Source organism: Aquila chrysaetos, chromosome 5 (assembly GCF_900496995.4).
Source record: "Aquila chrysaetos chrysaetos chromosome 5, bAquChr1.4, whole genome shotgun sequence".
NCBI classification, from domain to species: Eukaryota; Metazoa; Chordata; class Aves; order Accipitriformes; family Accipitridae; genus Aquila; species Aquila chrysaetos.
Window position 1 is genome coordinate 75,715,872 of NC_044008.1, and position 16,306 is coordinate 75,732,177.

Below are 16,306 nucleotides of genomic sequence, written 5' to 3' on the forward strand. Positions count from 1 at the left end.
GGGAAATGTAGAAAGAAACAAAAAAAAACCCGTGCAACGCTACCTCTCTAATAAATGTTACACTCTACGCATGCTTATTCGTTTATATTTATTGATTTACAAAGCCTGCAGCCTTTCCAAGAATAAGAATAAGAGCAGAGGGTTATGTGTATTTTGTCCGTGTCTCTGTCAGGCTTCCTGGGAGCCAACCCTGGACTCCAAGCACTGACTGAGCCACTGGAGAGCCCTTCGGTGCTGAGGATGTTCCTGCTGGATCTGGTGGACAACAGCATCGATGGCCCGGAGCCGGTCCTGCAGTTTCTGCTGCTCGTTTCTCCAGGCTTGCTCAGTGCGGCACAGGGGAGGGTACTTCCCTTCCTTCAGTGCCTGCAGGTGCTTCTGGCGTGTCTGGTAGGCCACAATCTCCAAAAGGTTCTGAGAAAAGCAACAACGGAAATTGGTTTGACAGCAGACTGCACACACAAAAGGACTAAGAGAACGACGTGATTCGTGTCGCAGGTACTATAACTGTCACATTTTGAAATGGAAGGGCTTCTTAAGAAGGACAGTGCTGTGAAGTCCCCATTATAACAGCCAAACAACCTCTGTTCTAGAGGTATAGTCACAGAATCAGTGAGGTTGGAAAAAACCTTTAAGATCATCGAGTCAAACTGTAAACCTAACACTGCCATGTCTACCACTAAACCACATCCCCGAGCGCCACACCTACATGTCAACTAAGGGAAAAAAAGTGTTTTTAAATGCTGGATGTCACAGAATTCCATAAATCAGAGAAACAACTGCACATACAAGGCAACTCGTGCCAGGACAGGGTTTCACCAACTTAAAAACTTCGCAGGGGGTCATTCAAGACCTTGAGCTGGCTCTCAAATTTGTATCATACTTGCAAGTAGCCAGCTAGCGCTCACAAAGGATAGTTGTCACTAGATATTTTCGAGAGACAAATGATGTCCTTCTAGGCTGATGTTTCCAGGTGCATGCTGCCTTGCTAAGCAAGCATTAATTCTGGGCCACTAGGAGCCCTCAAAATGTGCTCAGCTAACTTAACGTGTTGCTCAAATTACACGCCAAGCACGCCCAGTTCAGGATGGTGGCGAGATGAAGAGACAGGGAGCTGGCAACAGAAGAAAGCAGCAGGTTCTATTTGGCTCATGCGCTGCAAGGAAGCAGAGGTGCTCACCCATCGTTTCTTGTTCTGAAGACATTCTGCATCTGAATCAAGGCCATCAGACTCAGCCTGCAGTCTGCACAATTCTTGCTGCTTTTCCAACAAGGTGGCACTAAGGGACGCTTGGGTGCTCTCCAGCTCCAGGATGGTTTTGTTGCAGTCTTGAGTGTTCTAGCAAGTGGAAGAGAAGGAAATGGCAGATTCTGGTTCTGCAGTTCAGCTGCATTTCCAACCATCTTCCCAGAGCTTTTTTTTTTTTTTTTTTTTTTTAATGAGTTTCCAAAGCCTGTACCCTGTGCAGTGCTGTATCTGTACAGGTGCAGGGTCTGGGTACTGACACCCCGTGTGTCTGTGCTAAGTGCGCGCTGGTGCTCATTACAAGGCAAATACAGGCTACGTGAACTCTTGCAACCCTGCTTTACTTTCTCACCTTCTGGGTTTCGCTGATCTTCTTTCTCAGCTCCTGTTTCTTGCGGTGGAAGTCACTCTTGGTGAGCCGTTTCTTATCTGTTTTGTTCTGACCCTCTCCACGAATCGCTATCTCCTCTCTACGAGAAACAGATGCCTCCATATCACGAATCATTTTCTCCTGCTGCTTCATCAGCTGGCCATAGCGGACCTGCCATTTGTCAAGATACAAAATAGGCTGAAAATAATGAATATTTACGAATGGCACCTATCTGAAGCCTTCTGTGTGGCACATCCCATCAACACAAACCAGATAATATGTGACACGTGAGCGTTGGCAAGCTAAATTTGCTCTAAATCCAAACCTGGTTTGCCCTGTGTGGATCTGGAAGGCAGAGGACTGGATTATCAACTCATCTAAGTAATCTTCAAAATGTTTCACTGGAACTCATTAGCAACAGCAAAAGCAGAAGAGCAGAAGTATCCCGAGAATTAAGGGGAAGAGTTGCTTTGCCAGAAGATAGAAGACTTCCCCTAACTAGTGATTGAGATGAAACAATATTTAGTAATCAACATTTCTTTGCTTATAAATTGGGGTCACAGAATAAGGTGGCAGACAGATTACACTTTAAATAGATTTCTCAGGTATATCTAGATTCTGCTGCAGCCTATTACACAGCATGCACAAGGAACGCATAGAGTGCATGCATGCTGGGTGTATTTAATTGAATCTAGCTGCAGGGTGGTAAGACTTCCAATGCTGCTATGGCCTTGAAGGTGGTACTTCTCCAGCCTGTTTCTCATCTCCTGCCTTATGTTTCAGCAACTCCAAAGCTGAATACGTTGTGTCCAGCTTCCCCTCCTCAGTCCTCTTTCCCAGTGGCTTACTTGCATCCTGTGAATCTCTGTTCTCATGGCTTGGATTTCACCTTGTCCTGTCTCAGAATCCACTGCTGCACGCATCTCTCTTGTCAGCTGGATCTTTTTCTCCCATAGCATGATTTGATGCCTTCAATGACAGAAAAGGAAAACAGTGCCTTTGTAAACAACAGAAAGGATGCTCTTTCTGTGCATCAGTGGCAGCACACTCCCAAGATCGATTCTGAACGCAGAACTGAATAGTTCAGCAGAAACTAAGAATTTGCATATGGCACATGTAAAAGGGCAACAATAGAGCAGCGTGAAATTAGATGGGAAGCTCTGCAATATAGAAAATGGCATCACGACTGTAAAAACCAGCACGCCCAGACTGACAGGGGGCTGATGGACCCCAATTAATTGCCTAGTGCAGCACACTCACTCTGTTACTGGCAGAGGAGATTGCATGCAGTCTTCCCATATAGATCTTGGCAATGTCCAGCACAAGCATGCTGGAATCATTAAAGCCAACATCATCTCAGCTCTTGCTGGTTCCAGAGACAGCTAAAGCACCTTTCAGTTTCTGCATTTCAAAAATTCATTAAACTCCTTTCCTCTTCTCCAATAAGGACAGAAGCACATTTTCTCACACTAGTTCAGTTTGATGACTGGAGAAGAAAGGTAACATGGACACATATACAAAAGTTCAAAGACTGTGGCACAAAGCAAGAATCTCTCTGGTACCTACTCTGCTTCCACCAGGCTGTTTAGGAGTCTTTCCTTCTCCTCAGTCAATTGACTGTGCCTCTCCTGCATCTCAACTGATTCTTTTTCTGCTGCCTGGATTTGGGAAGCATAAACCAATACAACACTGTCAGACTAGGAAAGATTTACAGGATCACTGTTTGCCTCTGATCTGCATTGGAGGTTGAGACCTGGAAATGAGATGTCAAGCCTGTGTACCTTGAGAGAGCGTACAAACTCGTTCTCTGTGATAATGTTGCCATAATGCAGCTCCTCAAAGCTGCTGTTGTTCTTGTTGATCAACACATTCAACTTTATCAAGTCATTTGACATGTTCCTCATGTGACGTTCGATGTCTTTCTGTTCTTTTGTTTCCTGCTGAATCTCGTCTACAGGTAAACAGAAAAAGAGTCTTAAAATTTCCACAACCGCTGGGTTGAATACAGGCAAGGTGTGACAAACTGCTATTAGCCAGACAACACTGCATGTGGAGCCATCTGTGTCCCACATCCACATACCCAGCCAAAACATTTTTCCACAAGCCCAAAAACCAAATAAGGTTTTGAAGGAGACTACTGTGGAAGAGAGTTCATTTTGGCCTAGGAAAGTGCTATTGTTGGTGCGGGCATTTACCTACCAACTACTTGCAAACTTTATTTAAGAAGTGTAACACGTGACATGATCACTTAGGGTTTGACTGTGTCAGTTAAGACAGCAGGATCAATCGTTATAGGAAATAACGACATGCAAAACAGCAGAAGGTGCCTGGCTCTTAGCCCCAGAGTATAGTACTGTGTCCATTTGCATCATTGCTCACACATATGTAGGAGCACTGTGGGCATTCTTTGGTGAAGGTCTGGCATTACCCATCTGTAAGCCTTCGCTCCCCTTTTTCTCCATTCATGGATGAACTTCTTCAGAAAGAGTTAAAGAATGACTTACTTTCAGTGCGCACTTTCTTCTGCTCCATTATTGTCATCTGTTTCTTTAACATATCCAAGGAGGCTATTTGTTCCTCCCGTTCATGTGTTAACTTGACCAGCTCTTTCTGCTGATTGAGCCAGTACTTCTGTAGTGTCATCACCTCACAATTATATTCTTCTATCTGCTTGGTCAGCTTGTTGATCTCAATTTCCAGTGGTCCCAATTCTTGCCCCTGTACGAGGGCAAGGTCTGGGATAAATCAGGTAGAAGCTGCTGGGGCACTTGTTTATAGCATCACTGCAGAAGGCCAGTCCAACTGCTGCATGCCTACTAAATACTTCAACTATACTGTTGTTTTGTCAGTTAGTTACCTCCTGCCTCCATTTCCCATGAGTTGGATGGGACTAATCATTCCTGAGCTCACAGGAATAAATGGGACAGAAGCCTGAAATGTTCTCCAACTCTGTGGCGAAAGGGCCTCCTTCTGGTACATCTGGACATTCAAAAGTTTGCCAAGCATATGTCACAGTACTCATTTTTGCATTGGTATCCATAAAGGTCTTAACAGCTCACAGTGCTAGGGACAGATCTGGGTATCATCTGAATGGGGCCAACTATCAAACTACTTAAATTACACCGCATGCTCCATTCTCCCCTCGTCAGTCTTTGCAGATTTTATAATGAGATCCTATTTACTCCCAGAGTATTGATGTCATTCAACATTTTCATCTGGTGTAGACAACTCCCTGCAGAAATCTGTGCTAGGCACACCCTCATTTCACAATTCCCTAATGCCAGCTCCTCTTTGCATGCATTAAGAACTGTTTGACAAATACAAACGTTTACACTAGCTAGTGCAGCTTTTAAGTCACAATACTGATGCCTGAGAGTTTTAACTATCTAACACTTACACAGTTACCTTTATCAAGAACATCTGTGGTCACCACAAAGAATAAAATCAAATTTGGGACTGAAACATAAAAGTACATACCCCCTGCTGAGAAAGAATCATCTCCAACCTCTTGTTGTACTGGCTGATGACCCCTCGCTTGTTCTCAATCAGGAGACTGCACTTTGTAATCTCACTTTCCCTGCAGCTGATCAGATCATAGATATTTTTTATTTCCTTGTCCAGCTCACGAAGTGTTTTTTGGAGAATTGTCAGCCTGCAGTTGGTATGAGTTGCATTCAGAATAACCTGGGCCATATCATTCTCAACCTTGGAAAAATGCAGCTCCTAGGAATATCAACAGACAGAAAACAAATTACTGTCACCAACAGCAACTCATTGATTTGTAATGCCTACTTATCAAAGCACAGGAATCAGGGGATTTAGATTCTACTCCCAGGTCTGTGCTACAAGCTGTAAGCAAGCTACTTACCCTCTCTGTACCTTTGTTTCTCCATCTATTGACAGGAGATAGCAATATTTACCTCTGTCATAAGGCTGTTGAAAAGCATTAAAGAGCCTAAACATCCCCAAACCCTTCAAGAGACCACATTCATCACTTCTGCAATTATCTTCCCTGCCTGGATGTCTCTAGCTACCTGGCTAACAGTAGCAGGACATGATTGTATTGTACATTCTCCACCATACCTGACAAACGCATCCCTCACCTAACAACTTTACTAGCCAGAAAGCGTGGCTATGCCTTTTGTTTGAGTGCAGTATGAATGCAGCCAGGTAACTTTCAAGAGCCTGTCTGCTACTTCTGCACAGCCTGGACCACACTCTAAGAGGTTACAATTCGCTCTTTTCCAAGTCCATAGTCTCTGCACTATATTCAACCATGCAACACAGATGCTAATAGGAGTCAATGTGGAGTACCCACGTGTTCATGTATCTGTCAGAAAGGGGAGTGGAGGGGCCTTTCTCACAATAGAAGCCAACCCTGGAAGTCTTCCAGTTACTTAAGATATGCCCTTGAGTTAAAAAAGCCAGGGGCAGGCTGAAGTAACCCATGAAAATACAGAGGTGTGAGCACGTTGTGTTAGTGCCAGCCCACACAACTCGGTATGATAAATACTATGCTGAATCTTCTAGTTTTTCTATCTCTACCAGTTACACACTCCCAAAGAGAGCAACTTATTATGCCATAAAGAACTGTGGGTCTGCTTTGACTGTTCCCTGGACTGTAATCCTTACTTAGAAACTGAGAGCATGCCCGTATCACATTCCATGATGCAGTATAGAGCGATAAGTTAGTTTAATGTGTAGTACAGAAGTACCACATATCCACTGTCTTCCTCCAATACATAAGAACTGGCAATACTTTATAGTAACTACTCCCAGCATTCATCATTCTGCCACATTTTTTAAGTAAAGAAAGAATAGTATGTTATCTATCAGGCCTTTTTAGCCAAACTCTCTCACATCACCAGAATCCTGCAATAAGATCACTGGAAGGACCAAATTGGAGTTGCAAACTCAGCAGACCTTCAACTGCAGACCTGAAAACCAGAATGAAGACACTGACAAAACACACTTGAGAAACACTGCTCCGGGCGGTTTCCTTCCCCTGCCCTCCCAACTAGAAGGGACACCATACCAGATCTGCTTTTCTTCTACGAAGTTTTGCAGCCAGCTGTGAGAAGTGCTTTGTGGCTTTGCTGGACATCATCTGCTCCTGAAGCTTTGCCACAATTTGATTCTCGATCTGCTCTTTGGCATCAGTTCCTTTCTCTATATCCTTACTGATGGACAGCAACTCATTCAGATGAGCAGCTTGATCCTAAAAAGTACGGAAGACAGAGACAGGATCACTACAACTGTTTGGGGAAGGGGATTAAATATTCATGTCTGATTTGAAAGGATTCTTCTTCCAAGTAAGTCTTCTCACCATCTTGGTCCTGTTGAGGGCCTGCTCTGTCTCATGGAGAACGCGAGCATAGGTGCCAAATTCAACCTTCAACGCCTCCTGCCTTGAAAGGCACTGGGCAATCAGTTTCTTTGTCGTGTTGGCATCGTTCTGTGAACGGCTCAGGATGGTGACAAGCAACTCATTCTTCTCCTCCTCTTTCCTGATCGACTTTCGACAGCCATGGATGTCCGTTTCTAGGGATTTGAGGTCATGTCTGTACTTGCTGGAGCAGTAAAGAGGATGGAAAATCATCACAGGCATTGATTCGTGTGCTGAATGGTCATCTACAAATTCCTCTTTTCAAACATGTTATTGCAGCAACAACTGACCAAGAAGGAAGATCTTTATAAAGGCTAGTCTGCTGTGACAGTGCAGAGTCATCAGAAGATGGATGGAGAAATTAAGATTTAAAAGGAAATGTATGCAGGAAAATTAATTCCTTCTTTCAGTCCTGTCCCCAACCCCCATTCTTACCAGGATGCCACCACATAAAAGTATATTGTTTGTTCTCAGAGAATCAGTCAAGCTTTAAGACTCCAGACCAAATAAACACTTCCTTTGGCAACAATAGGAAGGTTTTCCTGAAGGTTTCTAAAGGCATCACAAACACCTAACTGAAAGTGATAGATAAATCCTTCTTGATGTCTAGCTCTTTGGATTGAGAGATGTTGCAAAGGTGAAGGAACTCTTTTAAAGAAATAAAATACAAATAGAAAAACTCTAAACAGCTTTAAAAAACCCACACATTTCAAGGGAGAGTTGTGTTTTGGATAAAGAAAATAGTTACAAAGAACTGTGCTTCTAATCCTTTAACCTTATTATGTGCTTTAGAGCAACAAACTTGTTCTGCCTGACATATCCTGCACATACAGTCATAAACTTGACAGCAGACATACTGCCCCTTTTGGAGTCCCTCCTGTCCAAATTATCTGAGGTCTCTCCTGGGACTGTTTTCAGATGCCATACCTCAGCAACTCTTGTGTGGCAGTATAGGCCTCATCTCTTTGCTTCATTCCAGCCAAGCTGCTATTCCAGTGGTTCATCAATCGCTTTTTCTCCATGTTAATAGCCTGTACCTCCATACAAGCCTAGGAAAGAGAGAGTTGGTAGACAGGATGAATCTATACTGTGTTGAAAAACAAAATTCATGTTACAATGCAGTATTTTTTTTTTCTGTTCCTAATATGCTGGGCAGGAACAGCTTCAACTAACATGTGTCTGGTTTATTGCCACACCAGACCACAGAGCATAGGTCTGCAAGAAAAAAAATGCTGAGAAGGTTGGGGAGGAAGTGATTTACAAGCAATTCTTAAGGACAAAGGGAAAAAAAAAAAAAAGAAAAAAAAAGAAGTCTTCATTCCTCCAAACAGGAACAAGCCATACAACTCTGGCCTACATTGTACATACCACGTGAGCATGAGCCAAAGCAGTCAGTCCTTCCAGAGGGAAATATTAACCAGAAGCAAAAAAAGCACCCTCTTACCTCATTTACTGCTTGCCGAGTTACTTTTGTGCCCTCTGCCTGAGCCACAAACTGAGCTTCAAACAGAGCAATCTGTTCTTGTAGTTCATAGGCTTTTCTTGTTAAGCGGTCCAGTAGAAGATCCTAAAGAGTCAGAGCCAAACAGTTCAGGATGAGTAATATAATCTCAGTCTTAACCAACTATATTCTACAAAAATAACATAGGCTAGAAAAGGAATTAAATTGGCAACTGGATTAGATTTGATTCCTACTGAAACTTTTCCATTCATATACAAATGACTCACGAATGCAGCAGCGACAACTTTCAAGAGAATGAAACCTTCTTTGCTGATTTTTTATTATCCCATTTGCAGTAGTAAATTGATACTTCGGATCTGAAGCAGCATTCATTCCTGTCAGCATGGATTACATTGTGCCACCTCTCCAGCAGCTTGGAATCTTAATAATTTATGTTTTAAAAGCCTTTGTTAAAAAACATCTAAATCCATTTGATTTCAACTGTTTGCATGCAATTCTGTATTAATAATAATCAGTCTGTGTCTTGCTGCAAGCAGAAGGCAGCAGAGGGAGCTCCAGCACACCAACCAGCTCAATTCATTTTCAAAGTTCACTTTTCATTGTGAAACTCGCTGTCGCTCAGAATAATTCTCCAGACTTGAACATACGATACTTCTTCACTAAATATCTTTCTGCCCCCACACCCCCTTTGCTTGAGTGAAGAGTGATTTACTATTGTAAAGCTTGTCAAAAACCTTTGGGCAGTACATGCCACTATCTTGGTGGGGGGGATTCTTCTCATTTTTAGAAAAGCCTGTGGGTTTTGGGTTTTTTTCTTTTTTCAATTATTTGGGAAAAATATCCCCACACATATTCCATGATTCAGTCACTATAGCCTTCCTTCTGACAAGGCAGCACATCCTCCAAGACTCACCACTAACTGTCATCTGTATTTATTTACTTATTTTAAAGAAGACAGTTTTACTTGATACCTGTTTTTTCTTTTCCACCTCAGCCTGGACCTTCTCTGCCTCAGCCTTCTTTGTTGACTGTTTCATTAGTAAAATATTATGACGCATATCCTGGTCCATATTCTGCATGTAGAAGAGATGCAAGGCCAGGTTTTCAACCTGGGTCTGCATTGCAGAAACTGGGGAGGCAGAAGGAAAAATATTTACAGAGAAGTATGTTTGTAGGATACACTTTAAACAGAGATAAAAGGGAAAGAAATACAGAAGCACCCAAAGCAAAAACCACACACAGAGCAGCTAAATCAGCCCTCCCTGAAATAAGAATTTACATCAGCTTTGGAATATACCTCCACAAGCAAAGCTAAAAATCTTGGTAAGCAATTCCTTGACTCCCAGCACACAAAATCCCAGGCAACCAAAGAAGGGGCCTCAGGAGGCTGTGAATCCACTCCTCTGCCCCAATACAGAATTGTCTCTTTCTCAGTCTGTTGAACGCTTCTCTACTTTTTTTCAATAACCTGCAAAAACTTCCTAGGCAATTTATTTTAATGCTTAGCTATCCTTGCCATTGCAATCGTTTTACTGTTTCCTATCCAAATGCCTGCAACCCAAAAAGAATGAGTCAAGTCCATTTCTTTGGCTGGAATGGGCTGCCACATGGATGCTGCTCTCATACTACCGGATGCCCCTAATGACCTACCTTTGCAATCTCATCACACCCTTACAGAGACACAGGCAAACATAACAGACTGATGGGACTTTTCTTCCTGCTAAGTCACACAACAACCTACCTGCCAGGAAGGGTTTTATTTTTAGTCCTAAAGACCACCTTAGAAGTACAATGTAGCAACATGGTCTTAGAAACAATAGAAATTATACGGCAACCAGAAGTATCTATGAAACTTTTCAATAAGTGCATTATTCCTGATGAATTTTACTATATTTTTCAATCCAATGCTTGACTTACATTCAAATTCATTTCTCCACATAGTACTAGAATTAGGAAATATTGCAAGGACTGCTTCAATCACCTTTCTTGCGTTCATCATCTGTGTTCTGACACATTTTCTTGTAAGTAAGCCTGAGGCCCTCCAGTTCCTCTTCCAGCTGCCGACGTGCTGCGGCCATCTGAGAATGGCGGTCATGGCTCTTCTCCAGTTCCATCTGCAGATGGGCCAGCTGCTGCTGCGCTCCATAAAGAATCACCCCAAGCTCTTCTCTCTGTATTTTGCCCTTCTTTGTTGCTGTCCTCTGCAAACACAAGAGGAAATCAGCTCTCTCTCTCCAGCTTGGACAGGGATGGGCTGCTGTGGGAAGGCAAAGAAAGAATGCCCTATACCAGTTCCTGAAGCTCTAGATTCACTTTTTCCATCTGCTTAGTAAGGTAATTCTTCAGGGCAGCCTGGAATCTTCTCATCAGAGGCTGTAAAGAAGTATGACATTGATAAAGTTTAACATACTTGTGTAAATAAATTATGAAGAAACCTTACTGCTACTCCCACTATTAAATAAAACACCTTATTTTATGCCATAGGCACTTGCATTCTTATTTTAGCTACACTCACTGTAACAAGTGAGAAGACTTACATGGTGGCTATTTGTTGACATCAGAAAGTGACTACTGAGAATATTTGAAAGTCAGAAACATATAGGAAGAGCTACAACTGAGAACCCATCCACTCATTCTTGCTGTAAGTACTTCTCTTTCAGGAATACTGAAGAGTATCAGATTTGCCCACTACATTGCTCACTTCTGAACCTGCAACTTTGGGGTTCATATTGAGGGAGTAGACACATTCAGGAGTTGGTATTTTTGCAAAAGCAATTTTTAAACATGTTGTTATAGCATACAACTAAGCCACTGCTTACAATTTACCTTGTACGTTTTATACAAATAAAAATATCAAGTCTGAATATCAAAATATCAAAGAAGAATGACAAGATCTGAGGACTTCTCACATGTTCTGGATCCAAGACGACCAGTTCTGTTTCTTCTATGGTTTCTTCACTTCTTCCGCTTATTTCATGTTCCTCAGCTCCACGCTGCTGGCGCTCCTTTTCCCATCTTTGGTCACCGTGCCCACTAGTGAGCTGACTGAATTGCTCAAAGGCAGACTCTAAATAGAGAGAAATGTTCTCCAATGTTACCTGGACCTCCCCCCCTCAAAAAAAAAAAGATAAAGGAAAAGGCTTAGATTTCATAGTATTATGCCTCCAGTTGGATTAACAACGCTCAGAAAGAAGAAAACTAGAAACTGTACTTGACAGATGGTATTGAGTATTGTACTGTTAATAAGGAACTGAATGATACCTGACTCTGTGCAGCTGTTCAACTCCACTGACAATGCAGATGGCTGCAAAGGAGCTCCTGAGGACGTATGGGAAGGGTTCCCTCTGTCTGTTACTGGCTGCTCCATGTCACCCAGTTCAGGAGGACAACTGTCTAATGTTACTTTGTCCGAGAAAGTCTCAGGAGGTTTTTCCTGAAACATAAAATCCATCACCTGAAACAGCTTTTCAATCTAACTCTATTTGCCCCTAAAAATCTGCTTATTTTTATAATCACGAGGCATCAACAATGCAGACAAAGAATCAACAAGAGGGCCTTGTTCTAAAAATCAGTGCACAGATATACTGGCAAAGCTGTGTCACTCCTGATACAGCACAACAAAGGAACCTCTCCAGCCTTGTCAGAGTTTCTGTATACTTTGTGCTTGACCAATTAGTTTCTCTCTGTTCCAATTCTGACTGGTTTTGTGTTTGCAGCAATGAAACTGCACCAGGAGAATTTGAAGTTACAACTACTGGTCATGCATTCCATGAATAAGATTATATATATTATTATAGTGCCTCACTTCTGCAGAGCCAACAAACAGCTCTGTAGCTCCATAGACTTCTCTTTCTGCTGGGGGAAATGTCTCTTCTTGCTCCTCCAGATGAACAGACTCTTCCTCTTCATTGTCGCTCCCATTCTCTGCCTCTATTGCCTAGCACGCAACACACGCAAAAAGCAGAATAGCAGCATTATAACGGGTTGTGTACTTTGTTTAATGTTAATGCTATGGTATTGTAGCAACTGCTTTTTATCACAGGGCACAGAATTTAGAAGTTTAATCTCATTCGCAAAAATGGTCACCCAGCTAGCATTATGATAGTAACAATCCTGACAAAAATTCTACACACCACTTTTAATTTCATGTGCTTCTAGCTCACATCTCTTTAAACAAAACCTGCCCTTAGGGATTTATTAAAGAAAGTCTTCTAGCTTGCACTGCATATAGCCAAATTATTCTCTTCTTCCTTTTTAAAGAGACACTGTTTTATCCCATAACATCATTTGCCAAATTCAAGTATTGTGCAGTGCCAATGGAAGAAAAAAAACTTATCACCAATAAACCTCAGAAAAAGAGCCCGAGTATGCGCATCTATAAAATGTGGGTAACTCCCTTTTTAAAGTGTCTATAGCAGAAACGTGCTATCTAAGAACTGAGTGAGAAACACATACTTCAGGATGCTGCTAACACACAGGAACTGTAACTAAATTTACCGTCTAGTGGCTTTTTTTTTTTATATGCAGGGCAAGACTGTAATAACTGCTCCGCCGTTTTACTTCTCCCTATTGAAACTGCTTCCACGAAGACATCGCCCTGTAAGGAACGCAGGAGAACACGCTGCCCTGTGAACGTTTCAAAGGAAATCACCTCCATAGCAGAATGCGACGGAACTCTGATTACATCCCGCTCAGCGGAGCCGAATTCCACCCCAGATCCCTCTGCTGCCGCACCGGGGGCCTCCTCCATGGGGCTGGGGCTGGCCTGTGCCTGCAACCAGAGCGTCCCGCAGGACGGAGAGAGTGAGTACCGGCCCGGCTCCCCGCGGCTGGGCACACAGGCCCACAGGGGACCGGGGAGGCCGGGCGGTGCCGAGCCCCGGGGCCGGACCGAGCCGGGCGGCGGAGCCCCGTCCGCGGCCCAGCCCCGCACTCACCCTCCGCCGGCCGCACCATCTTCCCGTTGCCAGGCGACGCGTCAACACCCGGTCACGTGAGCGCTGCGGGCCGCACCACCTCAGCCCGCGAGGGGGGACTCGGGCCGCACCACCTCAGCCCATATGAGGGAGCGGGGCGGGGGGGGGGGAAGCTTGGGCCGTACTACCCCGGGCCACACTACCTCAGCCCGCCGGGCCCGGGGGTGAGGCCCGCGGCGTCCCGGCCGCCATGCCCCGGTGCGGGGCAGCAGGTAACGGCGCCGAGGACCGGGATCCGGGCGAGGTGTGCTGGGGGGGACCGGAGGGGTGAGAAGCGGGGGGGGGGGGTGTCCCTCTTTACCCTTCCCTCGCTGAGGCGGCCCCGCCTGAGGCGGCTGCCGGGCAGCCGCGGGTCACGCCGCCGATGGGCGGGGCGGGGCGGAGCGGGGCGGGGCGGTGGCAGCGTCCCCCGCGCAGGCCCCGGCGGGGGCGCGGGGGACGTCGGTTCGGAGCCCGCCCGGGGCTGGACCGGTTCGTGAAGGCGCCGAGAAGTTTCCCCGGGTTCGTCTTTACCGGTAAAAGCGCCGGGGCCGCGCGGGGCATCGCTCGCCAGGGGGGCGTTAAGCGGTGGGTAATGCCGGCTCTGTGCACCGGGGCCGTGCCTCTGGGGCTGCGGTGGGCGGCAGCGGCTGCCCCTGCCCACCCGGGTCCCCGGGCCGGCTGCTCGTCACGCGTGTCACTGTCACACGGGTTCGTGCCCGGGGATGGGCCGCCCGGGGATGGGCCACCCGGGTATCCTGCCCGGCACCCTGGTGATGCATCCATTTTTTTTTTTTATCCCACTCTTTGTCTTCCCTTTCCCTTCCTACATCCCCCCCCTCCGCGCCGCCGCCGCCGCCTTCGGAGCCCCCGAGGCGGTCGGTGTGCTGGCGGCTCGGGGCCGGCACAAAGCGGAATGCGAAAATAGTTCTTTAACTTTATCTTCTGCTGTTTTGGAGTGGCTCCGTACAGCTTGGGGTATTTTTATAATTTCCTTACTTTTGAGGAGGTGGTCTTCTCTCAAATTACCCCAATATCTACCTCTTCGTTTGCTGAGTTCTGTTATCAGTGGAGACATGAAGATGGATGGTTGGGATCCTTGGCAATTATTTGATGTATGGCCTTCAGGCACGCCAGGGCAGGGTTTACGTGTTGATATATTGCTTGCTGTGTCGCTGACACTCTGTAAAATAACCCTGCTTCTTCCTCTCTGAGGTTTGCCCGTCTTCTCTGTTCTTTGACTGGTAGCTTGTCTTGCAAAGGTATTATGTTCTTAGTTGCCACTCTGAATAGGAAGTAATAAAAATGAAAGATCGTTTAAGAGAAAATAGTAGAAATGTTAAGTCCAGGACATCTCAGGGTAAAGTTCTCAGGCTTGCTGCTTCTTTTGTAGAAGCCTCCTTTAGGTTTGTAGGCTTAGAGGAGCTCGTTCTCGTTCTGGAGATAACTTGGCTAAAAGCAGAGAAGTCTCTGAAAGCTGCTTCTCTGACCTTGCATTGAATTTGCTGAATATCTGAGTTTATTCTGTATGTCTCACTGTGTGGTGGCATAAAGCTGGAGAGCCGGGATGGGGCAGAGTGTTGCTTTCTCTGTCCAGCAGGCAAGAAGGGAGGGGGACATGGTCCTGCCTGTGGCAGGGTGAAAAGGAGACTATTTCAAAGTGTCAGAATGGCAGACACATGGTTTGATGTCTGTCATCTTAAGAAAAGACTTTGCAATTAGTTCATCAGTTCAGCTGTGAAACCAGGTTCCTGGGATTTTTTAGCTGCTGATATTGAAGGATCTAGTACTGTGAGTATTATCAGGCCACGGCTACAGGATGCTAGAAATAAAACGCCATAGAAGTGTTACCTGCTGCACAAGCACTGCAGTTAAGTAATATGAAATGATGTTTAATCTTGAGATGGAGGGACCTATGGCACAAATAATTTCTCGGCGCTAAAGCGCGTGTTGTGGTTTGACTTTCAGTGCTGGAGGGGTGGTAAGCTTTTTGTTTGCTTTTTTATGCCTAAGCAGGTGTGGCTGGGAGCAGCAGGCAGGCTCTGATGATAGCATTTCATTTCCCTTTTTATCTCTGAGTCACAAACTTGCAGTATTTAGTCTGCTGTCCCTTTTTTACCTTCTCAGCTGAAATGCATCTGAGCGAAATCTGTTCCACTGAAGTGACTGGAATTGGATTTGTGCGAGTGTCAGGATTTCAGCCTTCGCTGGTGACTGCTGTTACTTTTCCTTTACTCTGTACTCTGCGTGCCACTGCTGCACCAGCAGGTCAGGAATGAAAGACTTTGTGGTGACCTACATAATTCTCCCCATGAAATGGGATGACTTCAGAATGGCTCCCTATGGTAAACTTTTTTCCTTGATTTGGCTAGGTCATCTTAAATAGCTCCAGCTAATAGCTAGTAGTTTTGAAAGCTTTTTTTTTTTTTTTCCCTCTCCTAATGTAGAGGTATTGCGATACAAAGGGAAGGTCGTTACAAGGGCTCTCATGTATACATAGAGAAGTATAGATCAAGTGAGTGACTAGCTGAGAGTTGCACAGAAAATCCAGTCAGAGGACTGGAAAGAAGCTGCGAGTCCTGACTCCCGGGCTCCTGTACTCCATCTCCGGTCACGCTGCCTTCCAGCATGCTCTAACCTGTGCTTGAGCTACCAGAGATGCAAACCCAGCATTTGATTTTCCAAAGGGGAGGAGGAGTCAGGGACTTCCTTAGTGTTTGAGACCTGCCTGGTGCAGTGACTCTGTACTCTTTAAATATATAAAATCAAATTCAAGTTATTAAGGGCAAAAAAAGAAAAAAAAGCCTGTTGTGCTTTTCTTACTTAAGGCATTTCATGCTTAAATTTGGTGCCGATGTTTGACAGCTCATGTTTCTTTTCTGTGCCC

General features: G+C 44.8%; 2 protein-coding genes across 10 annotated transcripts in view; one reads left to right on the forward strand and one right to left on the reverse strand.

Annotated features, from left to right (window-relative positions):
* Positions 1-69: 69 nt before the first annotated feature.
* Positions 70-13,575, reverse strand: CCDC40 (coiled-coil domain containing 40). Of its 2 annotated transcripts, none has more exons than XM_030013906.2 (20): positions 13,402-13,575; positions 13,116-13,235; positions 12,270-12,401; positions 11,726-11,897; positions 11,374-11,531; positions 10,754-10,837; positions 10,446-10,665; positions 9,436-9,593; positions 8,447-8,569; positions 7,930-8,051; positions 6,943-7,186; positions 6,652-6,834; positions 5,094-5,339; positions 4,121-4,334; positions 3,398-3,567; positions 3,183-3,274; positions 2,465-2,585; positions 1,599-1,787; positions 1,181-1,339; positions 70-414 (listed from the first exon to the last, which is right to left on the reverse strand). In XM_030013906.2, exons 2-20 carry the CDS (start codon positions 13,212-13,214, stop codon positions 169-171), a joined length of 3,132 nt encoding a protein of 1,043 aa, XP_029869766.1. In that variant the 5' UTR covers positions 13,215-13,235; positions 13,402-13,575; the 3' UTR covers positions 70-168. The 2 variants fall into 2 exon arrangements, with proteins under 2 accessions (XP_029869766.1, XP_029869763.1); XM_030013903.2 differs by having other exon boundaries at positions 13,116-13,241.
* The window catches only part of TBC1D16 (TBC1 domain family member 16), a 33,012-nt gene continuing 30,253 nt past the window's right edge, over positions 13,548-16,306 (forward strand). For 3 of the 8 annotated variants that reach the window (XM_030013908.1, XM_030013916.1, XM_030013914.1), the window contains exon 1: positions 13,837-13,955. The gene's annotated coding sequence lies outside the window, so the exon portion shown is untranslated. Of the gene's footprint in view, positions 13,653-13,827; positions 14,008-15,743; positions 15,765-16,306 lie in introns of those variants that run through there. The other 5 variants (XM_030013910.1, XM_030013911.1, XM_030013909.2 and 2 more) reach the window with 5 other exon arrangements.